Source organism: Saccostrea echinata, unplaced genomic scaffold (genome assembly GCF_033153115.1).
Source record: "Saccostrea echinata isolate AGI-Se365-2 ecotype Australia unplaced genomic scaffold, CSIRO_AGI_Sech_v1 ptg000047l, whole genome shotgun sequence".
In the NCBI taxonomy this organism is placed as follows: domain Eukaryota; kingdom Metazoa; phylum Mollusca; class Bivalvia; order Ostreida; family Ostreidae; genus Saccostrea; species Saccostrea echinata.
The window spans coordinates 16,663,360-16,678,932 of NW_026889796.1; the positions used below are offsets into that span (position 1 = coordinate 16,663,360).

The 15,573-nt window shown below is 33.6% G+C and overlaps 1 protein-coding gene across 1 annotated transcript in view; it reads right to left on the reverse strand.

The window, feature by feature from the left end:
- The window catches only part of LOC133202542 (uncharacterized), a 91,759-nt gene that overhangs the window by 61,761 nt on the left and 14,425 nt on the right, over positions 1 to 15,573 (reverse strand). The window contains exons 20-30 of the mRNA XM_061338378.1: positions 13,969 to 14,149; positions 13,738 to 13,886; positions 11,055 to 11,280; positions 8,497 to 8,645; positions 7,311 to 7,620; positions 7,069 to 7,217; positions 4,475 to 4,649; positions 4,208 to 4,356; positions 3,808 to 3,985; positions 2,417 to 2,565; positions 111 to 285 (exon numbers count right to left, since the gene is read on the reverse strand). Coding sequence (XP_061194362.1) covers positions 111 to 285; positions 2,417 to 2,565; positions 3,808 to 3,985; positions 4,208 to 4,356; positions 4,475 to 4,649; positions 7,069 to 7,217; positions 7,311 to 7,620; positions 8,497 to 8,645; positions 11,055 to 11,280; positions 13,738 to 13,886; positions 13,969 to 14,149 — 1,990 coding nt within the window. The remainder of the gene's footprint in view (positions 1 to 110; positions 286 to 2,416; positions 2,566 to 3,807; positions 3,986 to 4,207; positions 4,357 to 4,474; positions 4,650 to 7,068; positions 7,218 to 7,310; positions 7,621 to 8,496; positions 8,646 to 11,054; positions 11,281 to 13,737; positions 13,887 to 13,968; positions 14,150 to 15,573) is intronic.

Here is a 15,573-nt window from a genome sequence, read left to right on the forward strand (position 1 = left end):
TCGTACAGTTCTTGTCGTGAACAGTATTAAACTGAATTCCCCATGAAATATAAACAGATAAATATTTTGAAAAATAAAAGATAAAACGTGAGATTTGAAATACATTGTACCTGCAAAACCTTTGGAATGATGAATTTTCATTTATAACCTTGTTATACACAGGAACCATACAAAATATTCCCTTAGAGAAAAGCGTCACATCGTCTTGGCATAGTGATATGGAACTTCTCCTAAACCTAGTGGATCTCACGACTCGTTCCGATCTTTGTAACATTCCAGTGTAACCTAAAAAAACAAACCCAGCCAAGAAAACTTGAGTAAAATTCATATTCTCTATCCTTTATAATTCTCCTTCAGTACGTCCAAAAAATCGATCGAGAACAATGTCATTTATTATCATTTTGGATGGTCTTAGGTATACGTTTTGTATACTTAAAGCGACAGTACGGCTGCAAAATGTGTGCTTTTTCATTCAAATTTACCCAATATGTCACTAAGAAATAAGGTATAAAGTTGTTGTAAGCAGTTTGAGAAACAGAAATATTCTCTACTCAAACAAAATTAACGTAATCAGAATCTGCCGGAAAATCAAGGGTCGTACAAACTGGAGCAATCTTAGATCTGTTTATTAGTACCACGTGAATTCTAAAATGACACGTGCCTACACTGTATAGTTTACAATTATAATGAATATTAGGTAAACGCAATTTTCAAAAGCAAATTATCATAACTTTCTGATAAAATAATCTAAAATAATTATTGTAAAGATTTTAGTCTGCTTTCAGGCGAATTTGACAGAATTAAAAGTACAAATGTTGACGTTTTGTGTATTGGGGTCCGAGAAAGGAAAAACCAACTAATCATACGTTATCGCGGCAAATGTCAAACAAAATATTTTTCTGCACAGTTAAAAAAAATTAGCACTTCAAATGGCAACCATGTTTATAAGTCAAAGTTGTATTTTTATGTTGAGTTTACACTAATTTTTTTCTTTGAAAGCGATGGAAAAATGAGAAATGATAACAAGTATCAACAAGCCTGTCGAATAGAACCTTCGAGAGCCCTGCACGAGTGTCGCCGATTTCCCGTTTCTTCCTTATCCAGCGATTATATTAATCTCCAAACTAAATTTTAGTCAGGAAAGTTGCTTTTTCAAGTTCTATTTTCAGTTTCTTTTTCTTTTTGGTCGACTTTGTCAATGTAGCAGGCCTACCGGGCTTCCCTCTCTAACCATGCTGTTTTGTTTATGAAAACTACGCATACGTGCATAGCATGGAATGTGGAACCCCGAACACGTTGCGATGTATATATTTACGTCCCATAAATAACTATTAATTTTAACGAAATAATCTAAATTATTTAATTGTGACTGTTGTAATTTTCTGAAAGTTTATACATTTATGAGCATTAAAGAAATACCAAATCTTGTCGGAAAATTTTATCAAGTCAGTTTTTTGATGAGATGCGCCGTACTGTCACTTTAAGTATTTGTTATTGATCTTAAATTTGATTAAAATAGTCATCCTTTAAGGTCATTTCACATGTTGAATACTAAATAAAAAAAAATTTAAAAAAAAGGATCGTCCCGGACTTGAACCCGGTACTTCTCACTTGCTAAGCAAGAATCATACCCCTAGACCACGGAGGCACTTGATCAAACAGCAAATTAAATGCAAACATTAGGTCACATATAATGTTTATATTCACGTTCGATATTGTCAAAAATTTACACAACACTTCGTGTCTAATTTAGCCTTTACCAAACAGTTCTAATAGATGTAATTAGAATATTAAGTCCGCCGACAACCTGTACGTAATAACTCACCACATACCCCTGTGCTAAAAATAGTGCCAAGCGACTTTTAATACAAAAAATAAAAAAAACGGGGCGGGACACTTTGAGCGGGGCAAGAGAGGCCAGAGGGAGTTATGGTATAAAATTTCATTGCAAAAGCTCAAAAGCTTCTCTAGATATCGCCCGGAAACAAAAGTATTACACACAGACGGAATGTATGAATTTACGACCTTGAACTTTGACCTTTTGACCTCAAAATCAATAGGGGTCTTCCTTAGGCCACAGGAGCTCTTATGTAAAATTTCATAGCAAAAGCTTAAAGGATTCTCGAGATATCGCGTGGAAACGAAAGTGTTAAAACAGAATTTATGACCTTGACCTTTGACCTTTTGATCTCAAAATCAATAGGGTTCTTCTTTAGGCCATAGGAAGTTGCTATGCAAAATTTCATTGCGAAAGCTCAAAGAGTTCTCGAGATATCGCGCGGAAACGGAACAGACAGAAATACAGACGGACGGACGGACTGACGGACATACGGGCGGACGGACAGACAGACCCAAATTAATATCCCCCACTTTCAGTGAAAGCGGGGGACAAATATCAAATTTACTATAAACATACATTCAATTGGATCGAATTTTAGGTTGAGATTTATTTTCAGATCAGGCCCATAGCTGGTGATCATTATCTCCTTGTCCTCCTTTCGACAGCGGATGTTGTGATTAGTTTCTATCATGTTCATGATGCAGGAGAAAGCAACTTCTATTACGCTGAAATGAAATGCATGCACATGTATATGTCAAATCTTCATTTTTATATATAATTCAAAAGTAGTTAAAAGATGATGTCACAAAGAATAAATAATCATAAAAGAAAAAGAAGATGCACAGTTTCCAAATTTCATTCAATTTCAAATGTATGTACACCTGAAGACGGATGATTAAATCCAGAAAGCACTTGAGTGCCATGGAATGGAATTTGCATTTCCTTTTTCTTATATATATATATATATATATATATATATATATATATATATATATATATATATATATATATATATATATACGCATTAGTAAGAAATAGCTAAGTATTTAGCGGTACTTAAACAACTTGTTGACTTCTCCAATATGAGCATTAACCTTCCTTAGTAAAAAAGATAGGTGAGGTAGCGTTGTACCCTTTTTTCTACACAGAAGTAGGCTTCAGAACTATAATTGCTTTATTTTCCTGAGTTGTTTAATTATAAGAAAGACGGTTGGAGGGATCTAGGATTTTTATTATCAACTGCAAAAGAGAGCAGATGAAGACAAACCAAGAAATTAAGATATGTATTTTCAGATGATAATTCAACATTAACCTACATTATCTTTTACAAGAATATCCTATCATAAATTCGAACATGTGCATTCCAATTAAAAAGACTAAAAAATAACGTGTTTGCTATCGATCAAGAGCGGTGGCAATATCAAAGTTAAAACAAATCTTTTAGTTTCTTGCAAATTATGAATCCAGGAAAAGCACAAATAAATATATTTTCGTGAAAAAAGTTATCAAATCTATATCCTTACAATGTTCTTGCGATCGCTGCAATGTTTGCCACAAGATCGCAGCTAGCAGCAATCATGTGCGAACAAGTTTTCTTACAAACAAAAGTGTGTGCTGCAAACTTTAAGTCTGCAGTAAGCAGGTCTGCAGCAAACATAACAGTTTGGTAAGGGTAAAGATATTTACTAAAAATATCAGTAGAACCCACCAAAAGAAACTCAACTGTACAATCTCTTCAATGTGACTAAATTAGTGATTAGAAATTCATCAATCTCTCTTATGTGACTTTATTAGTGACTACAAATTCAGCAATATCTCTAATGTGACTATATAAGTGACTAGAAACTCAACAATCCCTTTAATGTGACTATACTAGTGATTTAAATTCAACGATCTCTCTAATGTGAAATACTAGTATATATGTAGCGACTAGACATACACATTAAAAATCATCAAATGAATCATACCTACAAAAAGTAGAATTGTTTTCTGCAGTTGTCATGTTACTATACAATGAAAGCACACAAATGTAGGCTGCCGACGTTATGGAAGCACTATCCTGACATTTCGCCAACAATGGATTGTCAGTGGTGCTTGTAAGTGGCAATGATGTTATACTCTCAGTAGTGGTAGTCATTACATAGCCTGCAATCAATTATACAATTACAAATGTATTTCAGAACCAGTTATTTGAAACTTTACCAATGAATACAAAGAATTGGCTTTTTTTAAGTTTCCACATGTCATACTTTGATTAAAATGTCCTTCATAAGAAGTTTAAACAACACATTTGAATTGATATTATAATTAGACACATTTTGAATTGATATTATAATTAGACACAACATTCCATTTTATGGACCTCACATTGTCTGGGATTAAAGGACTGGATTGAAATAGACTGAAGACTTGCGCTGTATGTACGAATTACAGTTGCTTTGTGACGGCCTGTACATTGGACATTGATTTGGGAACTGATCTTTTCCATAATGCATAAATACACTGAATCTGCCACACTAAAAAAGTATAGAATTATTGCTTACTTATAAAATTACATATATATTAGAATGAATTTAGCACTCTGAGAACATTTTTAAAATTTCATTTTTTAAAATTTCAAATTTAGACGCTTACCTACAGAACACCGCCATATCGGTTGCTTTAGATATATTCATGTACAGTGGAAGTGCACAGATCCATCCCACGGATAGGATTGTATCGCTGTCTACACATATTGCTAATAACGAAGATTCTGTTGTTGGTCTCATAGAGCTTTCAGAAGAAAATGTTGTCTGTTTTAGTAAAATGCCTGTAAATTGGAAATGAAACACTTTAAACATACAACCTTATTCTATAATACAATGTACATGTAAACAAGAGGCCCAAGGGCCTTAACGGTCACCTGAGTACAATAAAACAATTTAGAGGATCCATAAACTGATAAATGAAGCTTTGTTGCCCAAAAGCAAGAAAAATAGTATGATTAGCATCAACAAAATAATTGGTCTAGTATCTATCTGCCCCCCCCCCCCCCCAATTTATCACTATTCTGATGCAGACTATTAACAAAATGTCTATTATTTAGCCCCATATTATTATTTCTCACAATGGCCTCTCTTGGCCTTTGAAGAACATTTAAAAAGATAAGTTATTTTTGTCTCATTTTTATTCATCTATTATTTTCAAGTCATTAAAACTATGAAAGTACTTTTTTTTATTATATAATAAATTTTCTTGCATAATTCTCTTATTCTATTAAGCTTTCAAATACATTATTTACATTGATTAATTATCAAAGGTGAATGGCAAAGAGGAATAACTTTGCTCAGCAGAATACAAGTTTATAGAGCCCTGGCCAGGACCAGAACACTTGACTAAATGGTCCAGGTGTTCAAAATTCTGGTAAAAATACCCTTGCATATTAAAACTTTTACTCTGTTTGCCTTGAACATCCCCAGAAGCATAGAAGATTTTTCAAAGAAATGCATTTTCACCATATTATCAAATAAATAAAGCCTCATCCTTACACCAGAACATCTGACCCATTGGCCACAAACTCACATTCTGGAAGAAGCACCCTTTCTCATCATAACTATACACTTGTTTCTTTACTTTATAACCAGTAGTAGAAAAAATATTTTGAAAGAAATTATGCATTTTCACTATATAATCAATAGAGCCCTCTCCCCTCCCCCCCCCCCTCACCAGAACCCCTGACCCAGGGGTAATGAATTTCACAATTTTGGAAGAGGCATTCTTCCTTATCATAACCATGCACTTCCTTTGTTTGAAAAATACCCAGGAGCAGAGAAGAAGATTTTGAAAGAATTCATGCCTTTTCCCCTATATAATCAATAGAGCCCCACCCCAACTATGTACTTAATATCCAGGAGCAGAGAAAAAGATTTAAAAGAATTAATGCAATTCTACTATATAATCAATAGAGCCCTGCCCTAACACCAGAACCCCTGACCCAGGGGCCATGAAATTCACAATTTTGAAAGAGGCACTCTTCCTCATCATAACTATATACTAAGTTGTTTTATTTAATACCCAGGAGAGAGAAGAAGATTTTTAAAGACTTAAAGAATTAATGCATCTTCACTATATAATCAATAGAGCCCCGTCTTAACACCAGAACCCCTGACCCTGGGGCCATGAAATTCACTATTTTGGAAGAGGCACTCTTGCTCATCATAACTATGTACTTAGTTACTTTATTTAATACCCAGGGGCAGAGAAGAAGATTTTCAAAGAATTAATGCATTTTCACTATATAATCAATAGAGCCCCGCCCTAACACCAGAACCTCTGACCCAGGGGCCATGAAATTCCCAATTTTGGAGGAGGCACTCTTGCTCATCATAACTATGTACTTAGTTACTTTATTTTATACCCAGGAGCACAGAAGAAGATTTTCAAAGAATTAATGCATTTAACTATATAATCAATAGAGCCCAGCCCTAACACCAGAACCCCTGACCCAGGGGCCATGAATTTCAAAATTTTGGAAGAGGCACTCTTGCTCATCATAACTATGTACTTAGTTACTTTATTTAATACCCAGGAGCACAGAAGAAGATTTTCAAAGAATTAATGCATTTAACTATATGATCAATAGAGTCCAGCCCTAACACCAGAACCCCTGACCCAGGGGCCATGAATTTCACAATTTTGGAAGAGGCACTCTTGCTCTTCATTACTATGTACTTAGTTACTTTATTTAATACCCAGGAGCACAGAAGAAGATTTTCAAAGAAATAATGAACTTTCACTACATGATCTATATAGCCCGCCCTAGCACCAGAACCTCTGACCCTGGGGTCATGAATTTCACAATTTTGGTAGAGGGCTCAATGCTTATTACAATGATGCCAACAGTATGACTGCTTGATGTCCAGGAGTAAAGAAGAAGATTTTTAAAGATTGCATTAATTTTGGTGGTTTTAGCCCCACCCCTCAGGCCTCAGGGAGGCAGGGACCATGAAATTTAAAATTTTTGTTCCCCTTCACCCATAGATGCTATATGCCAAATTTGGTTGAAATTGGTTAAGCGGTTTCAGAGAAGAAGCTAAAAATGTTCAAATGTTAACACACCACGCACGACGCACACCGCACGACGCACGCCGACGGACGAGAACGGATAGCAATAGGTCACCTGAGTGACTCAGGTGACCTAAAAACTGATGGCAGTATAGACCTCTGCATCTCATTTAAGATCGACTTACACTCCTTAAGATCATATTTCAATGCCATGGCTGATTGCAGACTTGGGGTATAGAAAAATGTAACGTTATCCCTATCTTCTTCTGTGCACTCTACTCCATAATCCAATTCAATTCCACCCATTATACAGTCAAATATCATATCAACAGAACTGAAACATTAATATTTGAACAAATTACATCTGTTCATTCCAGTTTGAAAAACTGTTTTGAAATGAATCAAATGTACTTGTATTTAAACTCACCTACAAAACGTATATAAGTTACCGGCAGTTGTAACATTCAAAAATAATGGCAACGTACATTGCCAGCCTTTTGACAAAACTACAAGATTATCACGACATTTTCCAGAAAACGGTGGCCTTGTGACTGTTGTTGGTGTTATTTTTGAAGAAAGAGTCGTCATTTTCGTCGATTCGAACTTTTGAGAAGTCCTCGTTGTGGATAAAAATTCAGTTGAGGTACTTTGAATGGTTTCTGTAGTTTTTGTGCTTGGTTCCGTAGAAAATGGTGATGTTGATGGCATTGTTCCTGTGCTCAAAGTTTTTGAATAACCTGTAAATTCCATAATTTTGATTTGATGTATTGATCTTAAGGATTGATTATCTTCTCTTAGTACCGATACTTTCTTGATTTAAAATGTTAAAACACACATGCATTTTAAAGGCAAACAAGTTGAATTGATATTTTATCAATGAAGGAAAATGAAATTAATTTACATGTGTTTTTATTTAGACAAAATATAACTCTGTACCTGAAAATTATATGAAACAAAATCTCTATTCGTAATATAGGAAGTTAAGTGCGAAGTGTCATACTATTCTATTATAAAACATACTCCAAAATGCAAAAGATTTGTCGACTTCTAACCTACTACGGCATTCTTATCATAGTTGTACATTCATAGAAAGTGAACTCTCAAATTGTCTATACATGTACTATGTCATCTGATTACGGTCTAAAAGTAATTTCCGATGAAAAAAGTTCATTAAAAAGCTATGCGGATTCAAACAGTACATTTACTTGTGACCCTATTATATGATAATAAATGAATATCTTTGTAATGTGATTAAATATCCTTTTGAAGGACGGAGATTGTGAAGAATGTTCCTTTAAAGAGGTGTGTGGTTACAAAAAAAATCTTTAAAACAATATTACTGGTGATTCCAATGAAAAAAAAGAAACAAATAAAAATACATGCAGTATAATTTTCATTCTTAGGCATTGTTTTAGTCTTTTATAACAAGTCAACAAACATTTACCGGTAAATAAAAATTTGCTTATGTCGACTCCAAGTTTAAGCTTTAAATTTTTGTTCTTTTTCGGCTTTATCATATCTTTTGTTAGGAAACAAAGCTATATGTGTTTTTTATTTATTATTAAATTTGATGAAAATTTATATAGATCACATCATTTTGACAGTTTACTTACAGTCGACAGGATTAGAAATAAGGCTTAGTTCGGATTGAAGAGTAGGGCCATAAAATGCAATGGCTACTTCTTTGTCATTTTCCCTGCACAGGACAGAATACTCTGATCCTATTTCGGTCATGATACAGACAAATATAAGGTCAACAATTCTGAAACACAAACATTATGACATAAATAATCATTATTATTATAAAGACAATATCTTTCAGTTGGTTCGATACGCGAGAACATGCACTACGTATCATCAATTTTTAAAACGAGGCAAGTCACTAACCAACAAGTTGATGAAACAAGGATATCAACAGTTTCGTTTGAAGTCATCATTTCGCAAGTTCTATGGTCGATACAGTGACCTTATCGGGAGATAAAATTTATCATTGGGTCAAATGCTGACTGACGTTTTTCATAGTGTTAGGCCATTATTACACACTAAAATTTTTACGGATTTTCCCGTTTACCCGATCATGACAAGGAGCACACGGCGGGTGCGACCGGTCGGCAGGCGATGCTAACTTATCCAAGGCACCTGATCCCAGCTCTGATGTTCTGGACGTCCTTGTTTGTTTTGCTCCTCATGCGTATAGTTTGAATGGACTTTGAGCTTGAATACTGTTCGTTAGCTCTATATTCATTCTACACAAACATAAACGGTTCATAACACTAATTATTTACTACATACAATCAATCAATCAATCAAACCCCGGTTGCAACTGACCTAGGTAGTTAAAAAATAGGTAGAAACTGTTCCTTTGCCACGCGCCCGTTGCAGGTCTTTCGGGTGAGACCTTAAAAACCGAGGACTCGTGTCACGGCAGGCATTGGCACGATAAAGAACCCTAACAACTCAATGGTCCTTCACTGGTATATGATAACATCTCTAATATGAGTGAAAGGAGATGGGCGAGCATATCGTGCAGAAAGCCTATAGCTTCAGATATATCAAAATCATGTTCAGTTTGTGAATTTAGTATTAAGAGTAAAGTTCTCATTATTGAAATTTATGAAATTATGATAAACAAAACTTTTCTGAGGAAAATTTTCTCGGCAAAATTTACTCTTTTATTAGAAAAATTAATGTGGTGTTCGTTGGGTTCGAACCCTAGCAATAAAAATCCTAAGTATCATTTTCTTTCGAGACTAGCACGCTAACCACTAGACTACACAAGTCCTGATGAAGAGTGGCATTTAAATCATGTTTGTGATATGACCCTTGACTTTATGGACTTCAAGTATTTCTCGAAAAGATGCGAATGTTATGTCATAAAAGTATATTTTTAAGGTATAGTGGGTCATTGCTCCATATTTTTGGTAATCAAAAAATGTATATTTTTATGCAAACTTTGAGGAATAACTTTCAAAAAGGTGGAGCGAAGACCCACTCATATCGAAAAATAGTGTTATAGTATGAGAAAATGACCCTTTTTGTCTGCTTTAGTGTGTGTCTAATACTTCACAGGCAAATAATTTCAATCTTTGAGGGATTCTGGCAAATTGTAGAGATTTTACATAAAGCATATTTTAGTATTAGACGACGTGTCAAAGAAAATTTTGATATAATTAAAATTTATTTTTTCATCTTCATGTTTGTCACACTGAAGGCTTATCGCTCGCATCTCCTTTCTAGAATTGGACATAAAAACATAAAATCAATAGTCTATAATATTAACATCGGGCTACAACGCCCACTGAGTCACTATGACCTTAGATTGTTTTATCAGCCTGGCCCTGCGGTTCTTCAAAGGAAGATTTTAAAAGATTTTTCCTGCATTTTTCCAATAAATATTTGATTCATATTTGACCCCAAACTAGCCTCAATGGATTATGATTTAACAAGCTTGAATCCATGTAACTTTTAAATGATTTGATATCAATTTGACTAACATGACCTAACTGTTCTGAAGGAGAAGATTTTCCCCTTTTCACCAGTATTTTATAAAATCTGATCTCAGATTCTAGCCTCGGCTAACCCCAGGGTCCATAACTTAGATAAAAAATTAACCGCCAGAACTTAAGAATGTTTGCGTAATGGTGTGATACAGTATCGCCATGCTAATATTGAAAAGTATTTGTTCCTACATATTTCCTTATAAAACTCTGATCCCCTAAATAAAGACAAACCCTTCCTCTGGGGGCCTGATCTTAACAAAATTGAATCCACACTACTTAAGAATGCTTGCACATTAAGACTATCCATGACTCTGTTATAGATTTTAGAAGATTTCAAAGATATTTTCTTATATATTATAATGTAAAACTTTGATCTCCTATTTTGGCCCCATTGTACCCCCGGGATGAGGGTGGGGGGCATGAGTTGATCATAATTAAATTTACACCATCTGAGGATGCTTCTATATTAATATGAATATCCACGATAGCTCTAATGTTCTTCAGAAGAAGATTTATAAAGATTTGACAATATATACCGGGTATTCCTATATAAAATTTGATCTTCTAACAGACGCCAGCTGACAAAAGTCGGATCAAAAGGCTCACTTGATCTTTCAAATCAGGTGAGCTTAAAAGATCACAGTCATATCACATATCACTGTGTGATATACCTGCAAAATTCCTTATTCTCTGCTGCTGTGATGTGGACAAAATTTGGAAGAACACAAGGTAAAGTTTTGGACAGAATTACGTCTCTATCGCTGCATTTAGCTAATAATGGGGAGGGAGTCGAGGCCGTAGTCATTGTTGCTATGGTGGTTGAAATGGTAGGTAATAATGTCGTAGGCTCTGTTGATATCCATGGAAAAGTACTCAATGTGGTTTCATGCGCAAAACCTGAAATAAACTGTATCTGATAAAAATTCTAATCCTATGTAAAACACATGTCAAGATAAATGAATATTTATTTGTGCTGTTTTAATTTTGTAGAAGGAGTGCTTAAATTCATTGAACATTGTTTTCTTAATCTTGACGGAAGTTTTCTTTTTTTTTGGACGAAAAAATAAACTGTAACAAAAAAGCAATCAAACAATGTATAAAACACATATACACAAACAAATCCATGTCCCAACTCCACAAAAACACACTATATAAAACACATATACACAAACAAATCCATGTCCCAACTCCACAAAAACACCTCAACCAAAAAAACCAGGCGTTTTTTGGTGAGACAAGAGTCTCCATTTGTACCAAGTATAATTGAAATCAGAACAAAACTGTAGGAGTAGTAATGTTTCGAAAGAATTTCAAAGATTTGTTTTATTTTTGTAACTATTGCATCATCATTTGTTGAAATCAAAAATTGACGAAAAGAATTGTGTATCCTTCTGTACCAAATCTTATTGACATCAGACCAAAACTGTAGAAAGGATAGCATTTTGAAAGAATTTCACAGAAATGTCTATTTTTAGGAACAATGGCAACACCTGTATTTGAAATTTAAAAATAATTATAGAATTATGTATCTGATTATAGTTTACTTGTGCACCGAATCTAACTAAAATGAAACCAAAAGTATAGAGGGAGTAGCGTTTTGAAAACACGTCATCCAAATCAAAAACATATATAGAGAATTATGCATCTTTGTTGAGCCTACTAGTACACCGAGTCTTATTGAACCAGACCAAAACTGTAGAAGAGGAAGCATTTTGAAAGAATTTCAAACAGGTTTCCACTGTAGTAACCACGGCAACAGTGTTTGTCAAATCAAAAACCGATATAGAGAATTATGTATCACCGTATAGACTACTTACGCATAAAATCTTATTGAAATCAGATTAAAATGTAGGAGGAAATGCATTTTGAAAGAATTTCAAACAAATTTCTTTTTTTTTTTTGGTAACCAAGGCAATACCGTTTGTCAAAGTTAACCAGAATCTCTGACGAGACTGTAGCGCTACTGATTTATACTTACAACAAACGAAGAGAAAAGTAGCACTTGGAATTGAAACTTTGCAACGGCGATAAAAAGAACAATGAATCTTGGTTTAGTCTCTTTTCGTGGCAAGATTCATTGCAATCAGACTAATACTGTAGGAGGAATAGGCTTTTAAAACAATTTTACAGAAATTTCTACTTTTAGTAACGATGGCAACATCATAAAAAAAACCGATAAAACAATTACATATATGTATCTCAATGTTGTCTACCTGCATGCCAAATACAAAAATAAGACTAAAACTGTAGGAGGAGTAGCATTTTGAAAGTATGTCACAGAAATTTCTATTTTTAGTAACCATGGCAAACCGTTCAACGAAATCAAAAACTGATGAAGAGATTTATGTATTTGAATGCAGTCTACTTGTGTGCCGAGTTATATTGAAATCAGACCAAAACAGTGGATGGAGTAGAGTTTTGAAAGCATTTCACAGAAATTTCTATCGAAATCAAAAACCATTACATGTATATAGAATTCGGCATCGTAGTGTATTCTACTCGTGTGCAAAGAATATTGAAATCAGACCAAAACTGTAGGAGGAGTAGACTTTTGAAAGAATTTTACAGAACTTTCTATTTTTAGTAACCGTGGCAGCATCATTCATCAAAATAAAATTAAAATGATGCAAAAAATTATGTGCCTCAGTGTAATCTACTTGTATTCCAAGTTGTATTAAAATCAGACCAAAACTATAGATGAAGTAGCGTTTTGATAGTATTACACATAAATTTTTATCGAAATCAAAAGCCATTACATAGAATTCTGTACCATAGTGTATTCTACTCGTTGCAAAGTTAATATTGAAATCAAACCCAAACTGCAGAAGGAGTAAACTTTTGAAAGAATTTTACAGAACTTTTTATTTTTAGTAACCGTGGCAACATCGTTCATCAAAATAAAAAAAAAAGAGACAATTATGTGCCTCATTGTAATCTACTTGTATTCCAAGTTACATTCAAATCAGACAATAACTGTTGGAGGACTAGCGTTCTGATAGTATTTCACAGAAATGTCTATTTTAGTAACCATGACATGTTTCCTATAAAAAGTTATGCCTCAGTTAACATTGTATTTATCTAATAGTTTAGACATTTGAATGACTTACTTTTCACTTTAAAAATTCTTTTATATATCAAATACATCGTAAACAATTTTTAAAAAGTTAAATATAATTTTTCTTTGGTGGTGCGTTAGTAATTTTGTCAAATGTACATCTATTATCTAGTGCCATTTTCATACCAATGTCAATTTTCTTTTGCAACTCTTGTAATTTACAAAATGATATAGACTGATAGTAGGATGAAGAATGTTTAGCCTTTCTGTTGTACAACAACTAATAAAAAAATACTCACAGTCTCCTGGATTGTACTTCAAGTTGAATGCAGTCTTAAACATAGGACTAAACAAGTCAATAGCAAATTCTTTATCACTTTTTCTACAAGTCAAGTTGTAATCAGCCGCCATTCCATCCATTATACATATATACACCACATCAACAAGGCTGAAAAAAAGATGTCGTTTGAAATCAAAAGTATTTTCAAAAGGTTATCTTCAAATCATTACCAGAATATTTGAGAATTTACCTGCAATATTCCGCAAAGTTCCTGGCTGTGGTAATATTCATTACTACAGGAACAACACATCTCCAACCCTTTGAAATAATTGTGTTACTGTCTCGACAGTAGCGAAGTAATACAGATTGAGTTGTTGTATAAGGGTCTGTAAATGTTTGAGGAGTGGTAATTTCCAATGTTGTCGATATTTCTGAAAATATAAAAAAAAAAACGATCATAAGAATGGTATGAGGAGAATTAACCATTATTTAAATTTAAATTTTCAAATACATTGAAAAGATATACGAAAGTATATAAGTATGTGTTTATTTAAGTCAGTGACGTTTGTAACTCCTTATCAAAGAAAGATTAATTGATTTCGTCAAAAGCTTTAAGAAAAACTTCCTTGATTTTACTCTGTTTCTGTGGTCTTTATACATATATCACACTTATTTTATTCCTTTGAGGAACATTGCACACCTGTATCTCTACAAAGTTTTATATCACACTTAAGAGAACATTGCACACCTGTATCTCTAAAAAGGTTTTATATCCCACTTACGTAAGAGAACATAGCCCATCTGTATCTCTACAAAGTATTTATATCATACTTTCTTAAGAGAACATTGCACACCTGTATCTCTACAAAGGTTTTATATCACACTTACTTAAGAGAACATTGCACACCTGTATCTCTACAAAGGTTTTATATCACACTTACTTAAGAGAACATAGCCCATCTGTATCTCTACAAAGTATTTATATCATACTTTCTTAAGAGAACGTTGCACACCTGTATCTCTACAAAGGTTTTATATCACACTTACTTAAGAGAACATTGCACACCTGTATATTTACAAAGGTTTTATATCATACTTTCTTAAGAGAACATTGCACACCTGTATCTCAACAAAGGTTTTATATCACACTTACTTAAGAGAACATTGCACATCTGTATCTCTACAAAGGTTTTATATCACACTTACTTAAGAGAACATTGCACACCTGTATATTTACAAAGGTTTTATATCATACTTTCTTAAGAGAACATTGCACACCTGTATCTCTACAAAGGTTTTATATCACACTTACTTAAGAGAACATTGCACATCTGTATCTCTACAAAGGTTTTATATCACACTTACTTAAGAGAACATTGCACACCTGTATATTTACAAAGGTTTTATATCATACTTTCTTAAGAGAACATTGCACACCTGTATCTCTACAAAGGTTTTATATCACACTTACTTAAGAGAACATTGCACACCTGTATCTCTACAAAGGTTTTATATCATACTTACTTGAGAGAACGTTGCACACCTGTATCTCTACAAAGGTTTTATATCACACTTACTTAAGAGAACATAGCCCATCTGTATTTCTACAAAGTTTTTATATCACACTTACTTAAGAGAAAATAGCCCATCTGTATCTCTACAAAGGTTTTATATCACACTTACTTAAGAGAACATTGCCCATCTGTATCTTTACAAAGTATTTATATCATACTTTCTTAAGATAACATTGCACACCTGTATATTTACAAAGGTTTTATATCCACTTACTTAAGAGAACATAGCCAAACTGTATCTTTACAAAGTTTTTATATCATACTTACATTAGAGAACATTG